The following is a 26,632-nucleotide window of genomic DNA, read 5'->3' on the forward strand; positions in this document are numbered from 1 at the left end:
CTTAGGATCTTTGGACAAAGTCTTTTGTAAAGGGTCTGGTGTAAACAGAGCCAATGGTGTCGAGTCGTCTGTCGGCACCGGTGATTTCGGAACCGGGGGTTTCGATGGTCTGTGTGCGCCATGCTTTTTTGAGGTCTCCGGGTGTTTCGGCGTCGAATGATGTTTCGGCGCCGGAGCATCGGTGCCGACAGATTTGTGTTTGTGTTTGGTCGGCACCGAGTGTCCAGGCTTCGGCACCGGTGGTTTCGGAGTCGAGCTGGATTTTGCAGTCTTCGGTGCCGGATGCTGTTTTTCGGCACCGGGTGTCGGCTGGCTCGATCCCGAGCTGCCATGAGACTTTGGGAGCTTCGACACCGGGCCCGAAGGTGGGGTGATCGAAGTTTTGGTTTTGGTTTTGCCCAGGCCGGCAGGCGAGGGAGTAACCTGAGTCTCTTTGGTTTTCGGCGTGGGGGTAGGAGGGGGCATATTACTCACGGCCCGCTGCGCTGGTGTAATGTCCTCCACGTCGGAGTCGTCGGCCTCGGAAGCGCTGACGACGTCTTCCTCCTGTTCGGTGTGTGTTTGCCCCGAAGCTTCGGCGTCGTCTCCGAAGATGTCCGGTGGAGCTGCGGAGGATGAGTGCGCCATGGTGCGTCGAGCTCTTCGATCTCGGATGGTCTTCTTCGATCGAAAAGACTTGCAGGCGGGGCAGTCTCTAGCCTCGTGTTCCGGAGAGAGGCAAAGGTTACACACCTGATGGAGGTCGGTGTGGGGAAATTTAGACCCACATTTTGGGCACTTTTTGAACGGAGTCCTTTCCATCGGCCGGGACCGGAGTCGCGGAGGGCCCGAAGGCCGGTGTCGATGAACGGGATGGAGAAAGTGCCGCTTCGAGAGATGAAGATGATGAAGGAACTCGAAGAATCGAGGATTTTCCGTCGAGGCTGGAACCGTAGAAGTTCGAAGCCGGAGCACGAAGTATCACATCCGAGCCCGATGGCGGAAAAAAACAATCTGAGGATGGAGCCGAAGCCCATGCGCAGTACGGACCGAAGGAGGAGTCACCAAACTCGTGACTTCCAAAGACTGTCCAAGAAGAAAAACAAACTGCAAACATCCGGGCCCAACACCAGATGGCGATCTATGCTAAGTGTACAATCTGCAGCTCATATGCCTCGAACTAAGGGGTTATACATAGGCATTGGTGAGTGGGTACACAGGACCTTCACTGGCTTGCCTGGGCTAGCCTTTGCATATAGGTGCAAAAGAGGGTTTAAGGTCCTGATAGGACCGGGAACTTAGTAAGCTGCTGGAAAGCGTTTTGCCATGCAGGACCATATTTAATTGCAAGTAGGGTGTACGGTCTGGGAAATTATTGGTTAAGACCACTATTCACTTAAGTACGGCAGAGGCTAACTAAGAACAGCCATGTCTGAGAACGAGGTTAAAACAGTCTCTGAAGTAAAGTCTTCTTTTATGTTTCTCCACCACATGGATTGCCAGGCTATTCATGTGCACATGTAAACACCTGCATTTGCTCTAATATAGTGAAATAGCCCGCCTTTAAACACTACTTGTGACAGACTAGGACACAATGGTTTCCAGGAAGGGCACTTGGTTAAGTATACCTGGTGGAACTGCTGTCTAGCACCAAGACAGGTACCGTAAACGATATTCAGTGTCATTGTTAGTGGTCATGAGATATACTTTAATGTATTGATGTAGGAGTATTGATGAGGCATCCTATTGCCTAAATATCTATTGGCAGTTAGCGTGAGCACCAGCCTTTGATGTGAAACATGAGAGGCACTGACCCTGACTGTCCACGCTAACTTCAAGCATTTATGAGATAAATTGATCAGATCAACTTACTAACTTACTTTATAAATCGCGTGTCCATGGTATTATTTCAATGGACTTCACATCTTCCCTGACAAAATAGCTGGTGGAGTCCTGAATGGTGAAAGATATGGAGGGTAACATTTCCTAGATGTGTACAGAACCTGGTGTTCTAGACAACACATGTCGACAAGCCGCTGCCACTGAGGAGGTGAGATTGGTTAAAGATTTGCCAACATGACCCTGGTCTACAGCTCCTAGCTGCCATATTTTTCTTTATCTGCATGTGACCTGTAGGTTTAGAAACCATGAATATAGCTGCAAAAGGAGAGACTACTATGGTAAAGAGAGGTAGAGAAAGGAGAAGGAAACAACAAGCATTGGCAAAGCCAGTAGTTCTCGGCAATGGTTGAGCTTTTGGCGTCGTCACGGTGAATGTGAATATTTTTTAGCCATATGTTAGTGAGGATGCAGATGTGTCATGTGGGCCTGTGTTCAAATATGTGAGCTAATACTTTTGAGGGGGTGGCTGTGGCTGTGTGTTCTGTGCATGTTTATGAGAACAACTGCCGTGCTCAATACCATTGCACACCTAAAAACCCACTGCCTTAAGTAAATTCGCCAGTTGGCCTATTAGCATAAAAAAGAAACCCATTGTCTTAATTTTGATAAAATACAATGAGGAAAAGACTGAACATTGATGGTCTATACCAGTCATCCTGAAAACTAATTAAGTGCATCTGTTTGAGTATTGTCCATTAAATGCAGCCCGCTTATGAGCAGACACAATAATGCCTCTTAGTGCAGACAATGTCAGACAGAATTGGGAATTATAAGGAGCAACAGTCCTACATAACAATCTACCACTTAGGGAATTCTCTAAACACAACCCGTCCCACAGGCTCATTCCATCACCCTGCAGATCTCAAACAAAACAAACTTGAGCACTCCATAAACACATCATAAGTGGCTGCTGCGAACAGGGCACATTCGAAATCGAATCTTGCCTTTCAAGGATGCCAAGCTCTGCCACTCTCACACCCGTGTCCGAGAATCAACAAGCTGTTGGTGGAACATACCTGCCTTCAGCACTCGCTGCCCGGAATCACAAATGCACCATCCACAGTGCCTGGATGTTTTCGTTGCAAACTGCTTTACTGTGTTCTAGTGGGACGAACAATCCCCTAAGTCATGAATTTGCCTGCAGTTTACCAACCAGATGTGGTAGTTGGGGTACAGCTTACACTGAGACAATGCGTTGGAAAGGGAAAACAACCAACGCAGGTTTGCCCGACTGTTGCCACTGAGAACGGTCCGAGTAAAAACAGGGGCACTCATGAAAAGCGCTCTTAAAGAAATAAAAATGTAGTCCTGAAACAATGCCCAAAAAGGGCTACTGCGTATAGGGGAGAGCTAAACCCTGGAAGAGGCATGACGCATGCATGCCATGGACAAATGAGGAGGACAAACAATAGATCGACAATGGAGCCAGAAAATTGGAAGCCTACGGGCGGGCTGAAGCCCACAAAGTAGATACAACATGTCTCTTTTCGAGCCAGTACATGTGCGCTGTTTAGAGCCAAGATCTAAGAATGAGCAAGGAACATACGAAGGGAAGGCAGGTGGTTTGCTACTGGTCAGATTAGATGACACTGTACCTGTAGTTATAGTGGTAAAGTTCACCATCAATAAACTTATAACATTTCCAGGAGTGTTGTAAGTATTTTAAAATTCACTACACCATTTTGAGGCTATTGTTAATTATATATTAAACAGAGGTTCAAATTGCTGAAATCATCAACAAGGATGAAATAATATCTGCTTTATAAATGGGAAAAGTACCCCCTGCTGTACATTATAATGATATTGCCAGTCACTGAGGAGTTCTGTGACCATAGAGAGAAACAAGTCTGAGCCTATTAGTTAACCAGCTAAGCCATTTGATTATTGCAGGTGACTTGAGACGTCACAACTCAACTGTAGTAAGGAAATTAGACACAGGCTTTTATACAGGGTTTGCAGATTCCGATGTATTATAAGGAAGTTATAGGCAACCTTTTATACTGGAGTTACACATACACGCTTTTATGTTCTTGATAGTATTAACTGCCAATACAGTGCCCGAAACTACAATGTAGTTACTTCTCAGTGCTGTAAGCAACAAATGTTATTAATTTATGGTGCTTAATTTCCCACTGCAGAAATGTGGAAGACTATGCCTGCCTTGATAGAATTCGAATTGACGACTACCAGGACACCACATTACAGTAAGCATTCAGCTCACTAAGCCACCCTCCAGTCAAGGTCAAAGATGGACTGTGTCTGCCTTGTTGGAAAACGAACTGACGACTACCAGAACACCACATTACAGTAAACGTTGTGCTCATTAAGTCACCCTCCAATCATGTTGAAAGATGGAAGACTGTGTCTGTCTTGCTGGGATTCAAACTGAAAATTACCACAATACCACATTACAGTGAGCGTTCAGCTCACTAAGCCACCCTTCAATCATGGTGAAAGATGGAAGTCGGTGTCTGCCTTGCTGGGATTTGAACTGGCGACTAGCAGAACTCCACATTACAGTGAGCGTTCAGCTCATTAAGCATATTAGCAGGTCCTCATATTCAATGGTCTACTCGCCAATTAAAATATGAGGGAGGTGCCGCAATGGATCCAAATTTGAACTTTACAACTGCAACCTAAAAGGACACATAGATGGTACCTGAAGAAAGGATTGAACCAGGCTTTTGTAGACGTAATGTTGCTCTGCACAAACCTTTTACTGAGGCATAAAATACAGAAGTGCGGAAACTGGTGAATCTTACAAAAAACTTGATAACTATATTGGAACAAGATGAAGCCCAGGGATCTTCGTGAAGTGTGGGTAGATAAGAATAAGTAAGCTTGGAAGTATGGCGGATACATTTTTTGAAAAGTCTGTTGCTATTTGCGCAAACTGCTGTGGTATGATGGGTATCGGTCCCTTGTGGTTTCCAAGTGAACACAACAGCTCTTGGAGGGTTTTATATGGGGACAACTTTTATAGAAGGTTATAGGTACCTTTTGTGTCCTGCAAAGATGAAGATATTCGAAATCCAAGTGAAAGGCCAGGCCTGTGATCCACCGAAACTTGTGACATTAGTTGAGCATCTGAACATTGTTTCGCCTTTGACTAATTTACCTTCCTTAAATATAGGGATCTTGGTTTTATGATATTTATTTTATTAACATTTCTACTTGCATTTATCCACTTTTATTCTTTCATCCTGTTATTGGTGATTATCCATGTTTGCACATTGTAACAGAAAAATCTACTCACTTGAAAGTCCATAGGATTTTAATACGCTAAGCATCCATACACACTATGTTGTGTTGTTATTTTATGTTACAAATATTTCTAAAGCGCATATTCACCAAACAGTTTCATGGCGCTGGGCTGGGGTAACTGAAAGATAGCACATAACAGATTGGTACTCATATGCTAGGCTAGGAATTTCCTAAATGCAGTGTAGCAGGGAGTGAACCTGATTTCAGGTGGAAAAGCATTCCAGATGCGGGGAGCGAGAACCGCAAACCTGGAGCCACTGAATGTCTGTTTTTTAAAGATAGGGATAGTAAGAGGAGTAGCGTGCAGAGACCTCAGATTGCGTATGGGGATGCATATTTGTATGTGGGCAGAGACAAAAGTGGGACTGCCAGTCTGGAGTGATCTGAAAATAAGGCACCCGACCTTAAAAATGGAGAGCTGTTCTATGGGCAGACAATGCAAATTCCACTGAAAGGGAGTGATGTGACAGTTCTGGGGATAAGGGTATAGCAGCGTAGCTCCTTGATTTTTAACCAGTTGAAGTCTGCGGTTCAGACACTTAGGAAAAGCAAAATACAGGAACTTGGCATAAACTAGCCTTCAAAAGGACAAAACAACCTGCGTGAGAGCCTTTAAGGAGAGAAGAAGTTTGCTGATCTCTCTGATTTTCTTTAGTTGAAAAAAGCATGAAAAAAACAGTTTCAAAGACAGCTTGGCATCTAGTAGTACTCTGAAGCTCTTAACGGATTTCTTGGGCAGAGGGGGTAGCTTGTAGTGGCAAGCCAAAATGTAGGGGAAACGGCCTTTACAACGCAGGCTAAGCCAGGCATGCCATTTCTCAACAAGCAGAACCATGCTTGTATTAATTACACATATGCCTTAACCACGTATATGCGTGGTTAAGGCAGTGCACAGTCTAAATGGGGATAAGGTTTAGATGCCGATGGACGGGCACAGGAAGAGGAAGGAACGGGGGACGTGGACGTGGTCGGGTAAGTGGGACTGGGGGCCATGTTTTGGGAAGGTGGGGGTAGTTTTTACAGACGGGGGTGCGGGTAATTTTTAGGGCTCAAGGGGAAAGGGTAGTTTTTAGGGCTCAAGGGGGGTCAGGGCAGTTTTTAGGGCTCCGGGAGTTTGGTAAATTTTAGGGATCATGGCGGGGGACTGGTTAGTTTTAAGGGCTCAGTGGGGGGTCCGGATAGTTTTTAGGGCCCGAGGGGTTGTAATGGTTTTTAGGGCGCGGGGGTCTGGGTAGTTTTTAGGGCTCGGGGTGGGGCGGTCCGGGTAGTTTTTAATGCTCGGGGGGGTCGGCTAGTTTTTAAGACTCAGGGCAGGGGGGGCTGAGTTTTGATCTTTACCGCACTTATCTCTTTACCAGTCATGCTATTACGATGAAGTTAAGTAGTAAAGACATGCGTGGTAAAGGGATGCGTGATAAAGGAATGCATTGTTCAGACTCATTCGTGGCTTAGTCATCGTTCCTCTGTCTGTAGGCCTCTATAGATCAGGGATGTTTTGGATCATGACAATCTCCGTCTTATCGGTATTGAGTTTGAGATGATTGTCATTCATCCAATTACAGATGGATAACATTGTGTTTTGGAAAAAGGTTAAACATTATAAGGAGCTGTCATTGCCTAAGATCAATTGAAAGTAGCATAGTTGTAAACCTTGACCTTCCTTCGATTCAAAGAATACACCAGCAGAGTCCGTATAATTGAAAAGGTAGGGGGGCATTTGGAGAGTCTGATTTTATTAATGGCAGGCAGAGTGAACATTTGTGGCTGAATTGCTGTCTGACATAGGGATGGTCGCAAGAGGAAGACTGGGAAGGATACTGGCTTTGATGTTAATGATCTTGTCGCTAAACAAAGATTTCAGGGCATCACATAAATCCTGCATGGGGGTGATTGTAAGAGTCACTCTGTCAGGGTTGGACATTTTGTCAAAGATTTAAAAAAAAAATCCTACACTTGATGGTTGAGTTAGTAATTTTATCTGAAAAGTAGATAAATTTAGCTTGTGCGATAAACCTTTTATATTGTTTGAGAAGTGACAGATAGACTGCCTTTTTATCAATGGAGTAATTTTAGCGTCAATTGAGTTCTAGTTTAGCGAACTTCAGGTAATCTGATAACCAATTTGAGGCCTTATGATGCCTTGGTGGTCTGGCTCTTCGAAGAGGAACATTAGAATCGTCGGCGTGACTGCCAGCACTGGATTGAGACTTAAGTGGGATCACATCAGTAAGAAAGAATTTAATTAAAAAGTGATCTGACCATATACATGGCAATGCAGTTATAGGGGAAACTAAAAGATTGGTAGTCCAGACCTGATCCAAAGTGTGTCCGTTATTGTGGGTGGGTGAGCATACATGTTGAACAAGATTCAGACTGCTGAGCAGGTCAGTAAAATCTAGAGATAGGTGACCTCCAGTGTCCTCGTTTGCCCAATAATTGAAGTAACTTATAATTAAATTCTTTACAAACTCAATTACAAAAGTGGATATCTGTTCCGCTAGGGCTTGAGGGAAAAGAGGCATGTAGTCTGGGGGCCTATATGCTACTATACACAATAGTGGGGGAGCCTGGAGCAATCATACAGACATCTGGAAACCTTAATGTGTAGTAACACAGCTTGTGTGCACATCTGAAGCTATTTGAACTGCATTACAAAATCTTATCTCTTTTAAAGGTCAAACTCACTCACAAGTTTAGCTGTCTGCTGGCAAAGAGACCTATTATTTCCAATGTATACTAACAGAGTGGGCTTTGAGTCCTCCCTTTGCTGGTGATTCAAAGGTTTTCTTGTCTATCTCTGGTCCCTGCTCGTAATTTGATTGCTTTCCTCATCATTCTTGTATCTGTACTGCCTAAGGAAAATTTAGGGATCGCTGTAGTTTGACTGGAAGAGTTGTTTCCGTCCACTGCCGATATCACAACACTGCATTGTAGTACACAAGGAACAATTTTCTATCATTCAGTGCATTGCTCCCTTCTCTTCTCCCCCTCCATTAAGTCCCCCACACTCTTTATAAAATATTTCTCCCCCCGGTACTTGCCTGCTCTCCCAAGCTCCCTTGCACTGTCAACACAACCCACTTCTGTATAGGAACATGCATGCATAGCAGCATTCTTTGAAAGTTTATTTTTAAAATAAAACCATTCCAAGATGGCCTGTTCACGTGTGTGGCATCCATCGGGGGATGGTGGGCAAAATGCAGCCTAAGCTAAAAGATGTCACAAGACTCTCTCCAATGCACTATTCTGTCTCACCCAATACCTCTCTTTCAATATATCCTCTACCTCCACTCTCTAATTCATCCCAAACCTCATTCTACTACTATCATCTCCAAAATAACCCTTTCTAGACTCTTCCTTCATCTACCCCTTTCCAGACTCTACCCTCATCTACCACTCCTAGGCTCACTCCAAACCTCATTTTAATGCTAAGATCTCCCAAACAACCCTTTACAAATTCTTCCCTCCAGTATCCCTCCTTTGACTCATCCCAAACCTCATTTTACTACTATGATATACCTAATCTCTTTCCTGAGATTCTTCTCTACACCATTTCACTTTTTACTCATCCCAAACCTCATCTTACTACTATGTTCTCCAAAATAACACTTTCTAGACTCTTCTTTCTTCTATCCCTCCAATTTCCTATTTAATCCAAATAACAGACTCTAATGTACACCGCTCAAATTAACTCATATTACCCTACACTAATCCACCATTAGTCCTTTTTGGGTTACGGAGTAGCGTGCTACTCGACAAAAAGTGCGTTGACGTCTCTTCAGGGATAGTAAAACCTATACAATTACAATTACAGGCGAGAACTACTGGCTTTGCCAACGCTTGTTTAACTCCATTTACTAGCACTACAGCCAGATATTTACCTGACAGTTGTGAATCACAAGATGGAGCGCCTTGCTTAAAAAACAGATCTGTTGTCTGAATTTTTCCAGTACCAAAAAAGAATACAGTCATGTAAAGAGATTATTGTGAGCCCGTATTTCTGTTGAAACAAATATGTGATAACTGAAAACCAGGACATTCAGTTATATAACTCTACAAGAAGCTAGGCTTCAATCTATTGCTGGCAGATGTCCAATGAAATGATGGCAGTAAGCCGATTACAAATTTATACGAAAGAGGCGTAAACACCTCTCCCTCTCTTCCAGTGAGAGCAGATTATAACAGTATTTGCCACAGAACATTTTAGAGGCTCAGAAAGGCCACCACATACAAAGTTCAGCATTTATATTTGTTTAAAAAATACATTTCACACTGATGGGGAAATACTGGCACCCTCCCAGGAGCAAATGAATGAAACTCACCAGACATAGCAGGTTTGCTCAGAAATAGGGTGAAATGTATTTATTGGTACCAAAAGCATGCATCATTGCTAATTAGCAAGGAAGAAGTCAGATCTGCCACCTTAGGGGCTCTCAAACTGCTTCTTCCCAGAGTGGCTGGTTTCTGGGTGCTATATAGTTCAGTAATGCCATATCAGCGGAACTAGAATAAGGCACCAAGCCAAATATGGCTAACATGGATGTGCAATGTCTGCACCATGCAAATTATAAACAGCCAGATATGGGCAGACCAGAAAGGCTGGCTCGGCACTGTGTAAGCAACTTGCACAACCAGATAAGGAAACTTATGATGACGTCAGGGCAAGGAAAGTGACCTTTAAGGCTGATTCAGGATAGCAGCTGGAAGCTAGTCCAGGCAAGGTCAGATAGGAAGCCCTTTGGAGCTCCGGGCCTCATGTTAGTGTGAGTGCATACATATGAATTTAAATGGATATACATATATATTTTGCAACAATCCTCCCTTTTGGATAGACCTATCCAACATTAGTGTAAAACCAAAATATATAAATGTATATATGAAGGAAACATTAGTTACATATCTTTGGATGGCATTACACAGTGTTTGCATAAAACGCATATATTGTCACATTGATACATCCTGATGAGATCATTTTTATATCAGCAGGCTGTTGTGATACCAGCAGCATGCTCATAATTAAGTGTCCAACAAATATTGTTTGCTCTATGCGTGGTTGAAGTAACCTTTCCTTCCCTCATAGAACGTAAATCTTTTCCATCCCCCTTCTCAGTTACATTACCTGGGGAAGATTCTAGAAAAAAAATGTTCACCAAACTTCACTCATAACAACTTACATCCCTTCTAAGCTGGCTTCAGATCAGGGCAACAACACTGAAATAGCAATAACACGACTGTGGAGGACCAAGGCCCGCATGTCACCTAGGGTGTGGCACAATGACCAGAGCTGCCGACTTTGGAGCTAGGGAACCAGGTCGAGCCTCCGTGTAGGCTCAACAACCTGTGATGCTCGGCAAATCACCTACTCTACCCGTACCTACCAAAAATGAAAGTGTCCATGGGTAACGTAATGTGCTCATGTAAAGCGCTCCAATACCTTCGGGTTGAGTTTGCGCTATATAAAACTGAAAAAAATAAAAAAAATCACACAGCAGCAGGGAGGCCAGGGGTTGTACTGAGACCAGAGTCACACGTTGGGGTATTCCATGCACCTGCCTCACAGTGAAGCGGGTGGGGAATCTCACAGTCAGACGTGTTGAGAACACAAAGCATGTGAAGCGGGAGCATGCCCCCTGCACACCTCCCCAGGAGCAGGAGGGGATGGATGAGCTGAGGTCGGGAAGAAGAGGTGCCGGTGGCGGGGCCTCAGGTGGCTGGCATGCCAGCTCCCTTGCCTCTCCTGATGATATGTATACAAGTATAAAAGGAGCAGGCGGGAATACTCTGTTTCTCGCAAGAGAGAGTTTGTCACCTGGGAACCAGGCGATTATGTTGTAAACCCAGTCCCCGCACATAAGAAGGGCATCTTAAAACACACACTAGTCTCTCCTCACAGCTTTCTATCGAGAACCAAGAGACGTGCTCCCTGCAGCTGGCGACATGTACGAGTCACACTTAAGCCACAAACACAAAACAACTTCCCTCAGATGCCACTGCGACCACTTCTTCCGATCGGTGGTGTTAGTGGCGGTGTTTTGGCAAGAATACACCATGCTTGATCCCTTACAAATTATGCAGGATATTTTTAATATGTTTCTCACTTCAACGAACTTTGGAACTGCTTTGCCATCAATTCTTTCTGTAGGACCAACAACCCCGTCTCCGCAGTCCCTGCTCAAGTGTTGAGCAAATTTCCCGCTTTCCTGAAATAACATACAAGGCAAAATCAGTATGCCCCATTAGAAATCCACTTACTTAAGCGGTACTTCTTGCTCGTCCGAGTCACAATCATATCATGCCACATCAAATTAGTGGAACCCTTCAGTTGCCTTCTTCTGTAAGTGTATCATGTGCCCTTCAATCACTCCTGTACAAGTGTGATGAACACATTAATAGTAAAACTTGCTATTTACAGTTCATACAAGCAGCATAACTGTGTTCGAACTGTATTCACTTTATATGAAGAAAAAAAAAACATTGGTATACAAGAGGGGGTGCCGCACTGTGCGTGTATTGCACAGCACTTTGGCCCTCTTATACTGTAAGTACAGAGTTGCCGACATGTGGTGTAAGTACAGAGCTTCCGACTTGTGGTGTAAGTACAGAGCTGTTGACTTAGGGACTCAAGAACTGGGTTCGAGTCTTGTTGTGGCTTTCAGGTGTGTATAAAAAATGTCAATCGGAACTAATAAAATTAAAATAACAATGGTGTGCAGAGGTGAATTAATAAAATAAATAAACAATGCAAATTATAACAAAATAAAAAAGGAGGATGGTTACGAAGAAAGGACCACATTAAAGAATGAGCAGCAGGAAATAAAAGTAGTCCCACAGCGTAATGAAAGTGTAGTTGGCCGGTGCTCCTGGAGGAAAAATGGGAGTGAGGTATCGGAAGCACCAACCAATAATGAGCTACCACAGAAGACCGATCCGGGAGAGAACTAATGGTAAGCAGTAGGCAGAATTTCCCTCCTTAAATTGATAACATCCGGTCTTGCAGACAGCACATGCACGCTGCCAAGGCTCGCCCAAAAAAGCAGATTAAGATGAGATGGGGCCAGAGAAGAAACAGACAAATGTGGGAACGAGGCAGGATGTGAGGTAGGAAGTAGCACGTGGGAGAGACAAAGCAAGAAAACACAGGCACTCTTATTGATAGAAGGAAGCGAAAAAAAAAAAGTATTTTCCGGTTCTGAAGCTATGGAAGCATACAAGTCATCCAATGGAAAGGATGGCAAACATGTTAAGCACCAGGAGTTGGACAAACATAAAAAAGAACTCAAAGTCAAGCTAATAACACATAAAACGAAGCCAACCAGTGGTGAACAATAGACCTACCCAAAGCCCAAGTTTGCTACTGGTACGATTCTCAGCTAAAAGCTGTCCGTAAGAGAGACCTAAAAATTGAGAAGCTTGGCTTGCTTCAGAGGAAACACATATTCATTGGAATCAGCACAACCAAAGGTATTTAACTTTCACTTTTACCACATGGCCAAAACTTGACAGGTTTTGTGAGTTTTTAAAATGATCCACAAAACATGCTGATCCCTCCCCCACCCACAAAAACACACAACCACCACCAATGGATCTCATGATGTTTCATGGCCATCTCTGCTTCAGAATCAAGGCCGATATTTTAATTGCTACACAGTAAAACAAAAATCAAAATATTCTGTTTTGGCTGGATAGGTATCAATCTCCAATGCATTTGAGGTATTTGTAGCCAACTTTTCAGACAAATTGCAAGTTATATTGTTCTCCGTTTGAGAATTTCTATTGAAATGTTTGTGAATAGCAACTACAGATGGGGCCTATGGTAGGTAGCAGACTCATGGAGTGGCTCTGTGGTCAGGAGTTGATGTTTCATGTCCAGTAATGCCAAGCGGACAAGATGGGAACACCAAGGCCAGCCTCGCCTGCTAGATATGGAAGGAGATGGAAGGAAATAGAGACATATACTGTCAACAGCTATCCGAGTAGTGCACAGATAGCAACCAGTTCAGTGATATGACTCCAGGGTCGAGCTGTATCAGCAAAGTTCTGCCACCGCAAACTACACACTGCAAACACAATGGAGAAGCCATGCTAAAGAAAAGCATACTTAAGAAGGGTAAAGCCTTTCATTGACCTGTGCCAATTCTCTGGCCAGTACCTTTATCTTGGACAGAGCAGCTGTGCCCCAAACCAAGACAGTCATTACACATCGTAACTCTGCACAGGAGCGGTGAGCAATGCACTCATAAATACAAGGGGGTAGCGATGTAAGAGGACGAGGTGGCCATCCTATAAAATGCACACAAATCAAAGCAAAGGATACTTACTAGGTGCACACTGAAACCAACAACGGACATCTGTGAAATACTTTAGTTGGTATTATGGCAATGAGGTATATTTAGTTAATTATTGCATTATGACTGTATGTCCTGTATCTGGTGAATCACAATAATTCATACATTTAAATTAGTGGGAACAATTTTGTGTTTTATTCTCGTAGTAACAAACTTCAGAACGCCTTGTTGCTCAAAAGCGTACAAAGCTTTAATTGTAAGATGGATGCCAGGGTCACACTCACAGGCTGCTGAGAGCTCAGCAGCCCTGCCTTCTTTCAGCTGCTTGAACAACCAGGAGAGACAGTACACATGAAGCACACTTTCTGGGATTCAGAAGGTGCAGCAACAAAACTGACAAGGAGCTGCTTAAGCAACAACCAACACCTGAATCAAGATGGCCACTGTGTGTGCACGTGTTCACAAGTGTAGCGGGGTGCACATTGTGATGGGTGGACATAAATCATCATGATCGGGATGCACTGACAACCGTATTTACTTTACCATTCCATCATAGCCAACAGTAAATAGAAGTTTTAAAGCAAATTTGGTCCAAAATCAAGAAGAAATGTGTGTAATTTACATTTTTGTTAGATAAGAGACACACAGCAGTAAATTGGTTAAGTCCTAAAATTCCCAAATTGGAAGATCTGATTGAAGATGCAAGTGAATGGATGTTATCAGAAGAAATCAGAATGAAAAAAACGAGGACCCATGAGGAATTGCAATTGCACGAAATCAGTATATCTGGAAAAAATTATGCCGATCACTAACATACCCACGTGATGACAGAGAACGAAAAACAAGACAGTCAAGACATATATTGGAAATAGAAGAAACTAACATTACTGTAAGAAAAACCTTAGGTGCCTGTCTGACAGCGAACTATGACACACTGACATCAAAGATGTATTTTGGTGATTGCTTTTGTAAATGTGGAAGGCAATAACGTTTTTTCTTGTTTTAAAGAAAGTATGCTGATGTGCTTAAAAATAAACTGAGTTGTCTGGTAGCCGCTAATAATTGAAGTTAAGAAAAAAGTATTTAAAAAACACAATGGGCGGGGCATGGACAAGACAGCAGGGGGTAACAAGAGTGTCTGTTAGATGGTTGGGTTTGCACTGATTGCTGGTGTGGGCATAGGTCCTTATGAAAATAAGTAAAATAAGAGGACATGTTATATAGATCACTTGTTTTTAAAGTAGTTCATATCAATGCATAGCTGTGACCTGATACCAAAGGTGAACAACAACACCATCAGCCAATGCTTATAGTCAGCTGCACTGAAGCACATAATAGCTCAAAGGGGATGTCTGAAAGCCATTTTGTATCTGTACGTAAGCACAAGATAGAGAGCATACGTTTGGTGATGTGAGGTAAGTAGGAAAGTCCTAAAAAGGAGAAATAAACATGGGAGCTTGCACAACGGTTACTGTTTCAGGCTGAACAAAGAGTCTCACTCTTTTCTAGGAAAGAGCATTTTTTGTCATGGTCACCCCCACTTTTTGACACTGGTACTGATTGATGTTTTTCGGGTGATGTGCACTGGGTCCCTGCAAACCAGGCGCCAGTGCTCTCTCCCTAAAACAAGGCAAAATGTTCTAATTGTCACACAACTGGCAGCCACTTTAGCACCCCTGTAAGTCCCTAATAAGAGGCACCCCTGGTACCTAGAGCACGGGTACTACAGAGGGCCCCTAAGGGCTGCAGCATGTATTATGCCTTCCTAATGGACCCCCATACAAAATGCATTCAGCATGCCATTGCAGACTGCGCTGTGGTGCAAACCATGAGTGAAAACACGACATGACACACTCACAGTGTGCCATGCCAAAGTAAATGCATGTGATATATGTAAGTCATCCCTACAGCAGGAATTTTAGTCGTAAGGCAGGGTACATTATATTACATGTGAGGACAAGTCTGAATGAGTAGATATGCCTCTGTGCTCTCTAGTTCAATTACTAGATGGTACAAGTGAATAAGGAAGAAATCTTAAGTATATGAACTGGGCCCTGTTCATTACAAGTTCCTCAACTACATGAAAGCTTCACTGAAACCTACGGTGTTTGGTATGAAACACCTTGTCTTAATAACTCCCTACTGATTCCAGTGTTGGATTTATTATGACCTGCACCCAGAGGGCACCTTAGAGACGCCCCCTGAAACCTACTGATCCTCTAGTTTGCTGGCTGACTGATATTGTCTAGCCTGCCTCCACAGACAAGTTTCCGAGAGCCCACGTGCTGTGAGGCCAGAAACAATGCCTGCTCCAGAGGAAGGTTTTCACACCTCCTCCAGCCGGCTGGCTAGTGATCTAGCATATCAAGGACAGGGACTTCAAAGCCCCTGTCGCAGATATGCGACACCGGCTTCCTTCAGACGTTGGAGATGCCACCCCCTGCCCTGAGGCCCATTTGGCATCAGGACAGGCGGGAACTTAGCTATGGAGTAGGCGTGTTGCACCACAAGGCTAGTCACATCCATAAGGTGGGCTACCTGATGTGCTCCGCAAAAGAAGGTTTCCAGCATCTTGTTTTTGGTGGAATTAGGAACTTTGGGACAGGGTTATACCACTCTCCATAGGGAGCGGTCATATAGGGGGTGTAGTGACCCCTAGGGTAAGCAGCCCACTCCCTTTAATGTCGTTAAATTCAGTATTTAGGTGGCCCACTGACACCAGAAGCTCAGATTCGCCTGAGTAAAGAAGGACAAAGAGCCAAAGAACAGAAGAACTGAAGCCTAGCTGTGCACTTGGTGCCATATCCTGCCTGCCTGCTCCTGTCGCGACAATTGCAAATACCCGACTCGTCCTGCAGCTGTGCATCCTCCAAAAGCCTCAGAGGGCTGCCAGCACTTCACAAACCAGCCAGCATCTCCATTGAAGTGGAGGAGCCACTTCCCTGTAGCCATCGACCGCAATTTCCAGTTCACCGATCTGCTGACCACAGCAGCCACCCAGGAGGAGGTCACCGTGTTCCAAGAGGTAGGATCCATCTCCCCACCAAGCCAGGACCCCCAGGAGCTGCCCTGCACCAATAACCGGAGCGCAGGACCCCTTGCAGCAATCAAGGCTTGTTCAGTATCCAGCCCGGACACCAACACCGCCAAGATCAACCTACGGATGAGGGATGTCAGCACCAGAGAGGCCATCATCGAGAGTGGCCCTGCTGTCCTGTTTTGTACCCATCTCCAGGTAAACATAAAATGTAAGAGCCTCCAATACAAGCGGCTCGCCGGACAAAACACCTCTGCACACAAGCCCCACAGCCTCAGTCTGAGCCTAAAGATGGTGCACTCTTGCCCCAGAGACCCTCACAAACCAAGTCCTTTTTGGGTTACAATGGGCTTGTCCCCAAGTCTCCTCTAGCAGCCTATTTCTCTTGCAGGTTTTCTCCATAGACATCAGCGGTAGCGTCAAGGCTACCCTTGTGACCAGCACTTCTGCACACGGATACACCAAGGCAGGTAAACCAAAGCTGCTGGTTGTTCTGAGGACCTTGGTCCCTACTTACCTTAAGTTCAGAAGAACTAGCCTGTAGTTCCAATGCAACTACCCATATGCAGTGTATGTTTCTCCCATAATATTACTGCGTTGTAGGTCTAGCCTAAAATCTGACAACTGGGTTTTCTGAATTTCAGAAAATCGTTAAACTGCAAAGTACTTACCTAAACTCGTAGATCTTGGTGTCTAAATGAATATAAAAATCTATGGTATTTTTCTAAATTGGTGTCGGGTTTCCTTCTTGAGTGTGTGCATAATTTATTGACTCTGTGAGCAACAAATGTCTCACACTCCCTTCTGATAAGCCTACAGCTGCTTGGCCATACTACCACAAACTGAGCATCTTGGGAATGTTAAAGCAAGCCCCTGTACACGAATAAGGGATACCTGATCTCTCTGCGCAGTGCACCTCATTTTAGTACACTATACAGACAGCCAGCTTCCTACAATAGGGATATCATTCAAGGTAATAAAAGATAAAGTTGTTGGTACTTGAAATTCTAGAGATTGACCACAAGTTGTTAATCTGTGACTGAGACGTGTATATTTCCCCTTAATTCCTGTTTTATACATTTTTGTAGATTCATTCTAAAAAGGACTTTCAGTTAAACATACTTATAAGTTTGTTCCTTACACTGAAAGCACCGCTCACCCAACAACTAGGAAATACATCAAAAATGTAAGCTACAATAATGCAAAGTAAACAAGCAACATGAAATGCCTTTAACTTACGGCTCCAATTTGCAAGCATACAAAACTGAGTGCACAAATAATTCCACTACAATGAAAACTCAACAGTACAAACTGCAAAAAACAATTTCATGGATTTGGACAGAACATACTGAAAACAGGATGTCAAACTACAAAATGAGTTGCACAACTTGAAAGAAAAACACAATTTAAAACAAATACATGGGGAAATAGCAAACAGCAACAAGCATTTGCAATGTAATAGGTATCGCATTTACGCAAGACCTATTGCATTGCAAATGGTAGGCATCACGGACAACGGTCGGGAGGGCGAGCGGGGGGGGAGAAGGCACGGACAGCGGGGGGAGAAGGAACGGACAACGGGAGGGAGGGCGGGGGGGGAAGAAGGCACGACAACGGGAGGGAGGGGGACAGTAAAGAAGGCACCGATGCATGTCGTGCCTGCAGTAGGAGAACCTCATTAAAGAAAATAGTGCTCACAGTCTAAATAACACGTACTGTGTAACAACCGAAGTAAAGGGGCCAGTCGCCATGGGAGGTGACAAATGAAGAGGAGGCAGTACTAAGGAGGGACTAACAAGCCTATTGACGAATCAGAAGCCAGCATTTAGGACGGACAATGACACAAGCCAATGGCAATTATGAGCGGAGAGTGGGCGGGGCTTCTATTCCCTACTCCTCTACAATAAGTCCCGCAGAGCAGTGCATGCGCACTGGCTCTAGGCTCGACCTAAAATGAAAAGAAACATCTGGGGCAAGAGCAAATCCACCACTGACAGCCAAGAACACATCACTAGACTGCAATCTTAAAATACACAGGCAAACCGTTGTCGCTTAACTTAACAGTCAGTGCAAACACCTAATGCCAAACTCATAAAGAAACAGAAAATACAACTGCCACAAGGAAGAAAGCAAATGGACACAAGAACACACCTTTTGCTGCACTAAATGCCACACTGAGGGCCAGATTTATCATTGGGATTGCATTCCAAGAGCAATGCAACACCAAAGTCAGATTAACCAAGCAATGCAAGGCCACCTTGCGTGGCCTTGCAGTGCTTGATAAATCTGGAATAATGCGAAGGGAGAACGAGATGCTGACTTGCGTTACTTTGCTCAAGGGAAGAGTTACATGGGTGGAGCGGGGGTGTTCCCACGCATCAACCCATGGATTTTGGCGCATTCCCAGATTTACCATTAGTGGTGGACCTGGGAATGCGTCAAAAGGCTACGTCTTCCCAGGGGAGGTGTAACGAGGCGAAATATCTTTTCCTCTTTCTACATGTGCTGCATTCTGCAGTACGCATAGAAAAAGGAAAACGCCTCAGAGGATTATTTTTGTGCAAGAAGGTGTCCCTTCCTGCCCAAATACAAACTTGCCTGCAACGCAGTCACCCTTGAATCATGGTGCAAGGGTGCCTGCGTTGGCCCTAGGCAGCCAAAAGTGTTGCAGCTCTAGGAAAAGAAAGAAATGTACCGTATAATGTTACATTCTGCGTATTCCTGCCCTTTCACTCAGCACAGTAAGATGGCTTGCTGCGTTGCGTTGCGTTGTGTTGCGTTGCATGAATTTTTGATAAATATGGCCCTGAATGTATGCTAGCTGAAGACTGAACCACTTTTTGGATAAAAAGCAAACAAGCAAAATACGGCTGACCGGAAGCCCATTTGCTCTAGGTATGTATATGTATTAGAAAGTAAATATTATCTTCGCACGATACCATTCATCTCCACTTACCCCACTCAGTGAGAACAATGGCCACTCTCTTGTAGATCCCATTCAGCAGCTCAACATAGAGTGTGTGGGTAATGCTGGGAAGAAGAAGCCACACTGGGGCCAATACGCTCGAACTTGTTCCGTGAGAGCTCTGAGCCCAGCGTTCCCAGTAGAGAAACATCACCATTCCATCGACAGCAAGTCCCAGGAATGCGCAGACAGTGGGAGTCGAAGCCAGCAGCATCCTCATTTTACGCTTCCAGCTGGGGTAGTAGGGCTCTTGTCTTCCAGTAATGGGGTTTATCCCAAGCGGACCCCAGTACTGACCTCGAGGCCCTTCAAATTGGCTCTTGAGTTGCAGGGTCCCCCATCTGTAGGCAGCAGCAGCACTGTGACGTTTCCAGAGCTCCAATGTCACTGTGGACCAAATGACACTGAAGATGGCAAACACGATATGTCTGTCCAGGAAATCCAAGGAGAAGACATAATAGGCGACTCCAAACAGGGCCATGGGGACGAGGGATACACTGAAGAAACCAAGAAAACTGAAGTAGAGGGCGATGGAAACACCAAAGTATGCACAGACAGCATCTGAAAGCAGATATATAATACTATAAGTCAGAGGTCATCTTGAGCACCAACTTTGGACATTGTCAGCACAAGCGTCTCTGCGGGTGACTCTACGCGCCCACGAGTGACTTACCTGCGTCTGGAAGGACGCTCCTACAGGTGGATTTCAAATCTTTTGTCCCTGCATAGCATACGTTGTTCGGCCCACCTTTTGTTTGTACACAGGGTGTACTCCCACTCGCATTTCCACACCCTGTGAAGGTGTACAGGCTATCCTTCAAAAGTGGATTCTCTACACCTGTTGGTCACGTGCAGGATACACCTACGCTTTGTTGCAACTTTTCAATGCAGGAGGCTATACTTCTAATTCAGTTCTCTCACCATATGCATGCTCACTGGCCAGATGAGTTCATAGTCAACATTTGCACATGAAAAGGTTACCTGTTGGTTCGTCACACATTGTGAATGTTTAAAGCCTATAATTCAACCTGGGATCCTTTACTTGCACACTGTAGGTACACTTGGGTTTTAAAACCTATAGCAAATGTACTTATACATGTTATAGATGAACTCTGACTGAATATCTTCTGCATATGCACAGGCTCCACATATGCTTGGACTGTCACATCTTTCACATGTGTCCAGTTTAGACTGACACTTGACATGTATATACAGGCAACAAGTTCACTTGGAACAACACATTTTTCATGTGCATTATACCTTTTCACCTGTATGTTACCACACAGGCAGAACCTTCAGTTTGAATGCTATTCCATGCATGTTGGGCCATCCAACGGGCATTTCCTCACCCCAAATCCTGCCACCATGCCCATGCGACGGTGTGTCCTCTCAATTAAAACTTTTTCAAAGTTTATTTGGAGCATCGCAAATGGTTCATATTCCCTATTATGCGCAAACATACATTTAGACAATGTCATCCAGGCTTGTTCTTCTTACAGATGTTACCTGATCATTGTGTCTGTTATTGTGTTGTGCCTTTGTTATGCTTCTCTCTAAAGACTATGATACTGCACCAATAGTCTGAAACGAAAGATACATTTTATCCTGTTCTCTTTTTATCAACTGCTTTTAACTTTTACATTTTATTTAACATATTCCATAAATTGATCATTTTACGTATGTTTGTACTTATATGATGTATTTTAAACTTGGATTGAATAAATAATTTGATGATGATGATTGCTAGACAATGTACATGTGCACAGGTTCTAAAGCTCTATTCTCGATGTTACTGCACATGCAAAGGCTGGATTTATGCTTGGATTGTAACATGCACGTGATAGGCTATACCCAATTTGGAAAGCCATATCTTTTGCACATGTACCTTCTACACTTACACATGGGTTTTACCACACATGCACAGTTTATATCCAGAATTATTTGACTGCCACATTTTTTGCATGTGTACCTTCTAAACTTACAGTTACATTTTTCCCACAGGCTACCACCTTGAGACTAACACATCTGTTGTAAGTGCATTCTATTTGACCATCTAGTTTTCACTACAAATGCAAAGGCTAGAGCGATACCTGGATAGTCACATCTATTGCATGTACACAGTCCACGCCTTGCTTGGATTGCCACTTCTGGCCTGTGTGTAGTTTATAATTAATACAATGTAAGGAGATAAGCTCAATGCTTGAAAAAGTGTCAACAACTGCTAAGAGCGGATTCAAGTCTGTCATTTCAGAAGGGACCTGGCCTGGCAGTTTCTTTAGCTATGCATATGGTTGCTCCCCTTCTGGAATTGCCCCCAATTGAGCAGAACATGATGGACTAGAATACAACACAGCATGACTGCCAGTGACGGAAACGTATGTGTGTATTCCACCCAGTGACTTTCGTTGTTCCAGTGTGATGTTCTAAGTGTGATAGGTTTGCCCACACCTTTGCCCCTTGCATGCTGAGCAACAGAATTGAAGGCGCATCCCACTGATGAGGCCCAACGAGCCCGAAACCGGTCTGGACTTCCTTGTACTCCCGTTCGGATGAGGCAGGGCCTGATGGCTTCCTCTGGACGGTTCTACAGGAGCAGGACGAAGGCTGGTTGCCATAGGGTTGGTTTCCCTCTGGAGGGACAGAATGGGCAAGAATGACTGGATAGAGCGGACCTGGGTGGTTGCCAGTGGCTGATACATTTGCAAGCATTGCCATCCCCTTTTGTTATATTTATGGTATATCATGAAACTAATATGCATAGGCATGTGCATAGGCTGTACCTCTACTTTCATTGTCATACTTTCTACGTGTGCATTTCTCACTTAAACTTCCATTCTATCTTCAAGGGTAAGTACTGATCTATAACTGCTTGATCAAGTCCTCGGTGGTGTCTTAGAAAATGTTGCTTTCTAGCAAACAGTCAATTTCAGAACCAAAGCATGTGATTAATTGTCCAACTGTCACGTTCAACTGTTCTTACAGGATCTAAAGGTGGTTCAGACCCATTAGAGAGCAGATTGTGTGCCTTTAATGTGAACAGCAAGCCCCACCAATCAGTTAAATCGATGCCACATTCGCTCACCAATGGGCTGGCTGTATAGATGTAACCCTTTATACCACTCCTGAGTCAGAGGCCGCAGTTGCTGTTCATCATGCAAGGGGTAGAACTTCTTAATAATGCCACACTTCCGAAGACATCGAACTAATAAGGGTAGAAAAAGAAAGAGAAACATGTAACAACAGTCCATGGGCAGAGATTTAATTTGTTTCTATGCTGAAAAACCTTTTATGAGTGGAGGAGCTCGGTGCTCTTGAGGGTTAAGACCCTAGGCTTTCCTGTCACCTGTAAATTACTGACGTTTAAAGATATAGTTATCGCTAATATCTGTGCTGTGAAAACTGGCTTTGGGTACAAATTGCATACAAGCAGAACCGGGCCCACTAATGACACTTTGGTGCTTAACATGCGACAAACTCGCTTTTTCCATGTCTCCAAATAGTGACTCTTGCTGCTGTCCAACTGGCTGTATAAATTGGCAATGATAAAGGTAAGCTTGTAGGAGAAGGGAAAGTGGGTTCAGTATAGCCTCTTTAAGCACAGACAGGCCACTAGGGAGTCTGTGGAAGTGGTGAAGCTGTATGTAAGAGACTACTGCCTAATCCATACGACAGCCAGGATCGCCCCATATTTATTATTTGTGCAGAATGTGTATGAATGCAACTTACTGACTCGATTTAGGCTAGGGACGATACGTTAGTTGTGTTTTCCCTTAAGGCAATGCCCCCCAGAAGATATTTGTACTTTCCTGTGTGATGAGCAATCGAATCAGACCTTGTTGCACTTTTTTTTCATTTGTAATGTTTATCTCCCTTGCACTGGGAATGTTTTATTTCCCCTGCTGCATAGGCAAAATTGTACTAAGTGTAAAGCTCGGAATTTACATCAAATGAAAAGCGAATAAAATGCAAAATGGATGATCCGGAAGGCTTCCTCATTCTTGAAAAACAACTAGTGGAGGAAGCACAATCCGCAGAACCCGATGTCCTGAGAAGCTGGGAGTTGTTCATACAAAATCTAGGAAACCAATATGGTGTAAAAAAGGGTACCCACCTAAACAGGAACTCAGGAACTGCTCAAATTAAACGCCTTTGGCCCCACATTGGAAACAATGCGCAACTGAAAATCATTAAAAAGCTGATAAACCGTGCATTCCGGAGATTGAAGGAAGTCAATTCCGATTTTACAACCTTACAAGAACTGAGGGCACTAAAAGCTGAGCATGGAAAACTAATCTGGCGCCTTAAAAAAGAGGCTAAAGAATAACATCTCTGGCCCAAATCTACTTCCCTTGATCAGAGTGATCCAAGCAAAACTTAAACCATCAATCAGCTACGGAAGCGAAGCTATGAGAGGGAGAGATGCTGAAACTCTGGATCGCACAATAACAAGAGCAATTCGAATGATTTTTGGGCTACCAGGATATACATCTCCCGCACAATTAAGGCTGGAGCTAGGGATATAAAGGCAAGAGATTGCCCGCAAAGGGGCATTTATCAAAAGCTGGTTCAAAATCAAAAGGGGTCCACCAGACTCATTAAACATGCTTCTGTGGAAAGAACTGAACACCAAGGAGGCACACCCAGCCCGACGATACCTGGACGACTCACTCAACCAGTTGGGCTTACAGGAACTTTGGGAGGTTCCAGCGACCGTTGCCAGCTTTAAAAAAATAGTAAACAATGTGATCAAAAAGGAAACGGCTGGTTCACCTTGCAGACTTACAGCAAGGTATCACCACAAGCCTATCTCCTCACCAGCTTCTCTAGGGCAACAAAAGAGAAATTCCTGAAACACCACCTGGGCATACTTCCGTCTGCATACCACATGCCACCTTGACTACGTCCCCCGAAGCCAGCAATTTGCCGGCTCTGCAGGGAGGGGGAGGAAGATATAGTGCACCTACTAACTATATGTGAGGCCCTAAAACAAGATCGACGGACCCTGTTAAGACCTTTCTTCAATAAGATATCCATTAGAACCTGCAGACAAGCAGTGCGAGTATCCTTCTCTGGTGAGGACATACAATTAAGCTGCCATCTGGTAAAATACTTTTCCGTTGTAGAAACAATTATAAAAAGGCAGGCAAACCAGCTCGCAGACTGCATCACAACTGAACGGACTACGGGGTCTGTGTCGCTACCCTAAATGAGAAATCCAGCAGCGTTAAGACTGGCACATCATGGACTTTAAGGACTGTGTAACTGTTTTAAATGGGGACCTTTGTAATGTTAAATATGTATATAATGCACGTTAAATGTCTTACACTAGGCTTAATACCTTCACCAACCCTCTTTTTCTAAGTTAACCAAACGACTCTTTTTTAAATACTCAAAGCCCTAATGCATAACTCCATCGCAAGCCTCCGTATATATCACTATTCAACGTTCAACTATCTTTAACGAAGGCATCGTTCCTTACATAACAGCAAGATTCACGGATAACATTACTCTCAGCGCATAGCACTTTATCCTCTTGCAAACCAGGCCGAACAACAGCACTTTCAGTACACATTATATTACCCTGTCATAAGACAGGCAGAATACCGTCGCTCACCACCATTATCTAGAAGATGCTGTACTCGCTGCCGGCATTTCGCTGCTTCCTGTTCGGCCCCTCTAATCAAACAGCTGCCAGACACCAGACAAACGTTGCCAGGCAACTCACTGTCATAAGACAAACAGAACACCCATGACCCTTAATAGGAAACCCGTAGAAGTAACACTTGCTGCCATGCACCCTGCACTTTACACATCATTGAATTTTATTGTGTTTTAACAACGATCTATTTTTAAGTCACAAAAAACGTCAAAAAAAAGAGAGGAATTTAATGTATGATTGTAAAGGTTTTAATTAACTGTAAAATAAACTTAACTTAACTAAGTGTAAAGATGCCCTGCTCTTTCTACAGCAACAAAACTATCAGGATACCTGTTATTTGGTTGGCTGCTTCTTGATGAGTATCCTACATGTGAGAAAGACAAATGTTCGTTTAAATAACTTTCCCTCATTTCCATGTGCACTATATGTCTCGGTCTTTATGACCTTTTGCTTCAATTTTAATGTGTATTATATTAGTTTATATTTCAAGATTGGATTTTTAATTATGGTCTTATGCTTGGTACGCATTTCCTTTTATTGATGTATTTTAAAAATGTAAATCTTTGACTGTTATTTATATTAATTGTATGTGTTTTATATTATGCTTGCCTTTTATGATCATCTTTTAAATGATAGAATAAAGATTACCTGGCAAAGTGGGAGACATTTATTTGTGAGGTCAATGAGTCAAGTAATAATAATAATAATATATAATATAACAAACAGCCTACATGAAATGGGTCTCTGCCAACATTTGAAGTGCTGAGGGTATACATCACTCCTGAGGGACGCGTGATCATTAACAACATGGATCTTAGTTTTGGAGTAATTTATTTTTAAGGATTTTTCAAATCAAATAATTTTTATTAAGCAAGTAAATGAGGGTATTATGCAGATCAGTGTTTATCCAGCCATAGCTCTATTCAGGTATTGTCTTTGCAGATATACAAACTAGAACAAAATATGGTGACACCTATCAAAATCTGTCTAGAGATAGAACAAAATGAATTCATTGCAGGAGTCCATCCATGCCATCACTGGAGTTTGAGTTAACTTTATAAGTCGAAAGGTTTGAAGGTGCAGGAAGATTTTCCATAGGAGCGATAACTGAAAATCTGCTCTTTTGACTCCATTGGTTTTGGGGTTAAAGCTGAGGTTTGAATCAAAAATAACTACAAGGGTTTTTACCCATTGTAAAGGATCAGTGGACTGCTCAGACAACCTGGGCAAATGAAAGCATCTGCTGTGACTCAAGTCCAACACCTGACCTGCTACAATTAATACTTACGCCGCTGCCCCATTCAGACTGAGGTAACTATCTTTCATCTCGTGGTGGATCTGATCAAGGCATTCTGGGCCCATGTGCTTAGGTGGTGTTCTCCTAATCAATATGAATCTGGGTTTCATCAATATATATTTGCAACACTTCACTTGCTACAGCTCAAGTAGATGAATCAGTGGAAGCATATTGATATTGAACAGGGGGCCAGGAAAGAAACCCTAGGGCTACATTTTCCAAGAGAATGATACAGAGGCCCATC

At 43.6% G+C, this 26,632-nt stretch overlaps 1 protein-coding gene across 4 annotated transcripts in view; it reads right to left on the reverse strand.

Moving 5' to 3' along the window:
- The window catches only part of LOC146773110 (anoctamin-10-like), a 330,529-nt gene that overhangs the window by 201,635 nt on the left and 102,262 nt on the right, over nucleotides 1–26,632 (reverse strand). For 3 of the 4 annotated variants that reach the window (XM_085639951.1, XM_085639949.1, XM_085639950.1), the window contains 2 exons: nucleotides 22,515–22,634; nucleotides 19,424–19,993 (listed from right to left, as the gene is read on the reverse strand). The exons of the other annotated variant lie outside the window; for it this stretch is intronic. In XM_085639951.1, coding sequence (XP_085496077.1) covers nucleotides 19,424–19,993; nucleotides 22,515–22,634 — 690 coding nt within the window. The remainder of the gene's footprint in view (nucleotides 1–19,423; nucleotides 19,994–22,514; nucleotides 22,635–26,632) is intronic. 4 annotated transcript variants of the gene reach the window in all.

Source organism: Triturus cristatus, chromosome 12 (genome assembly GCF_964204655.1).
Source record: "Triturus cristatus chromosome 12, aTriCri1.1, whole genome shotgun sequence".
NCBI lineage: Eukaryota > Metazoa > Chordata > Amphibia > Caudata > Salamandridae > Triturus > Triturus cristatus.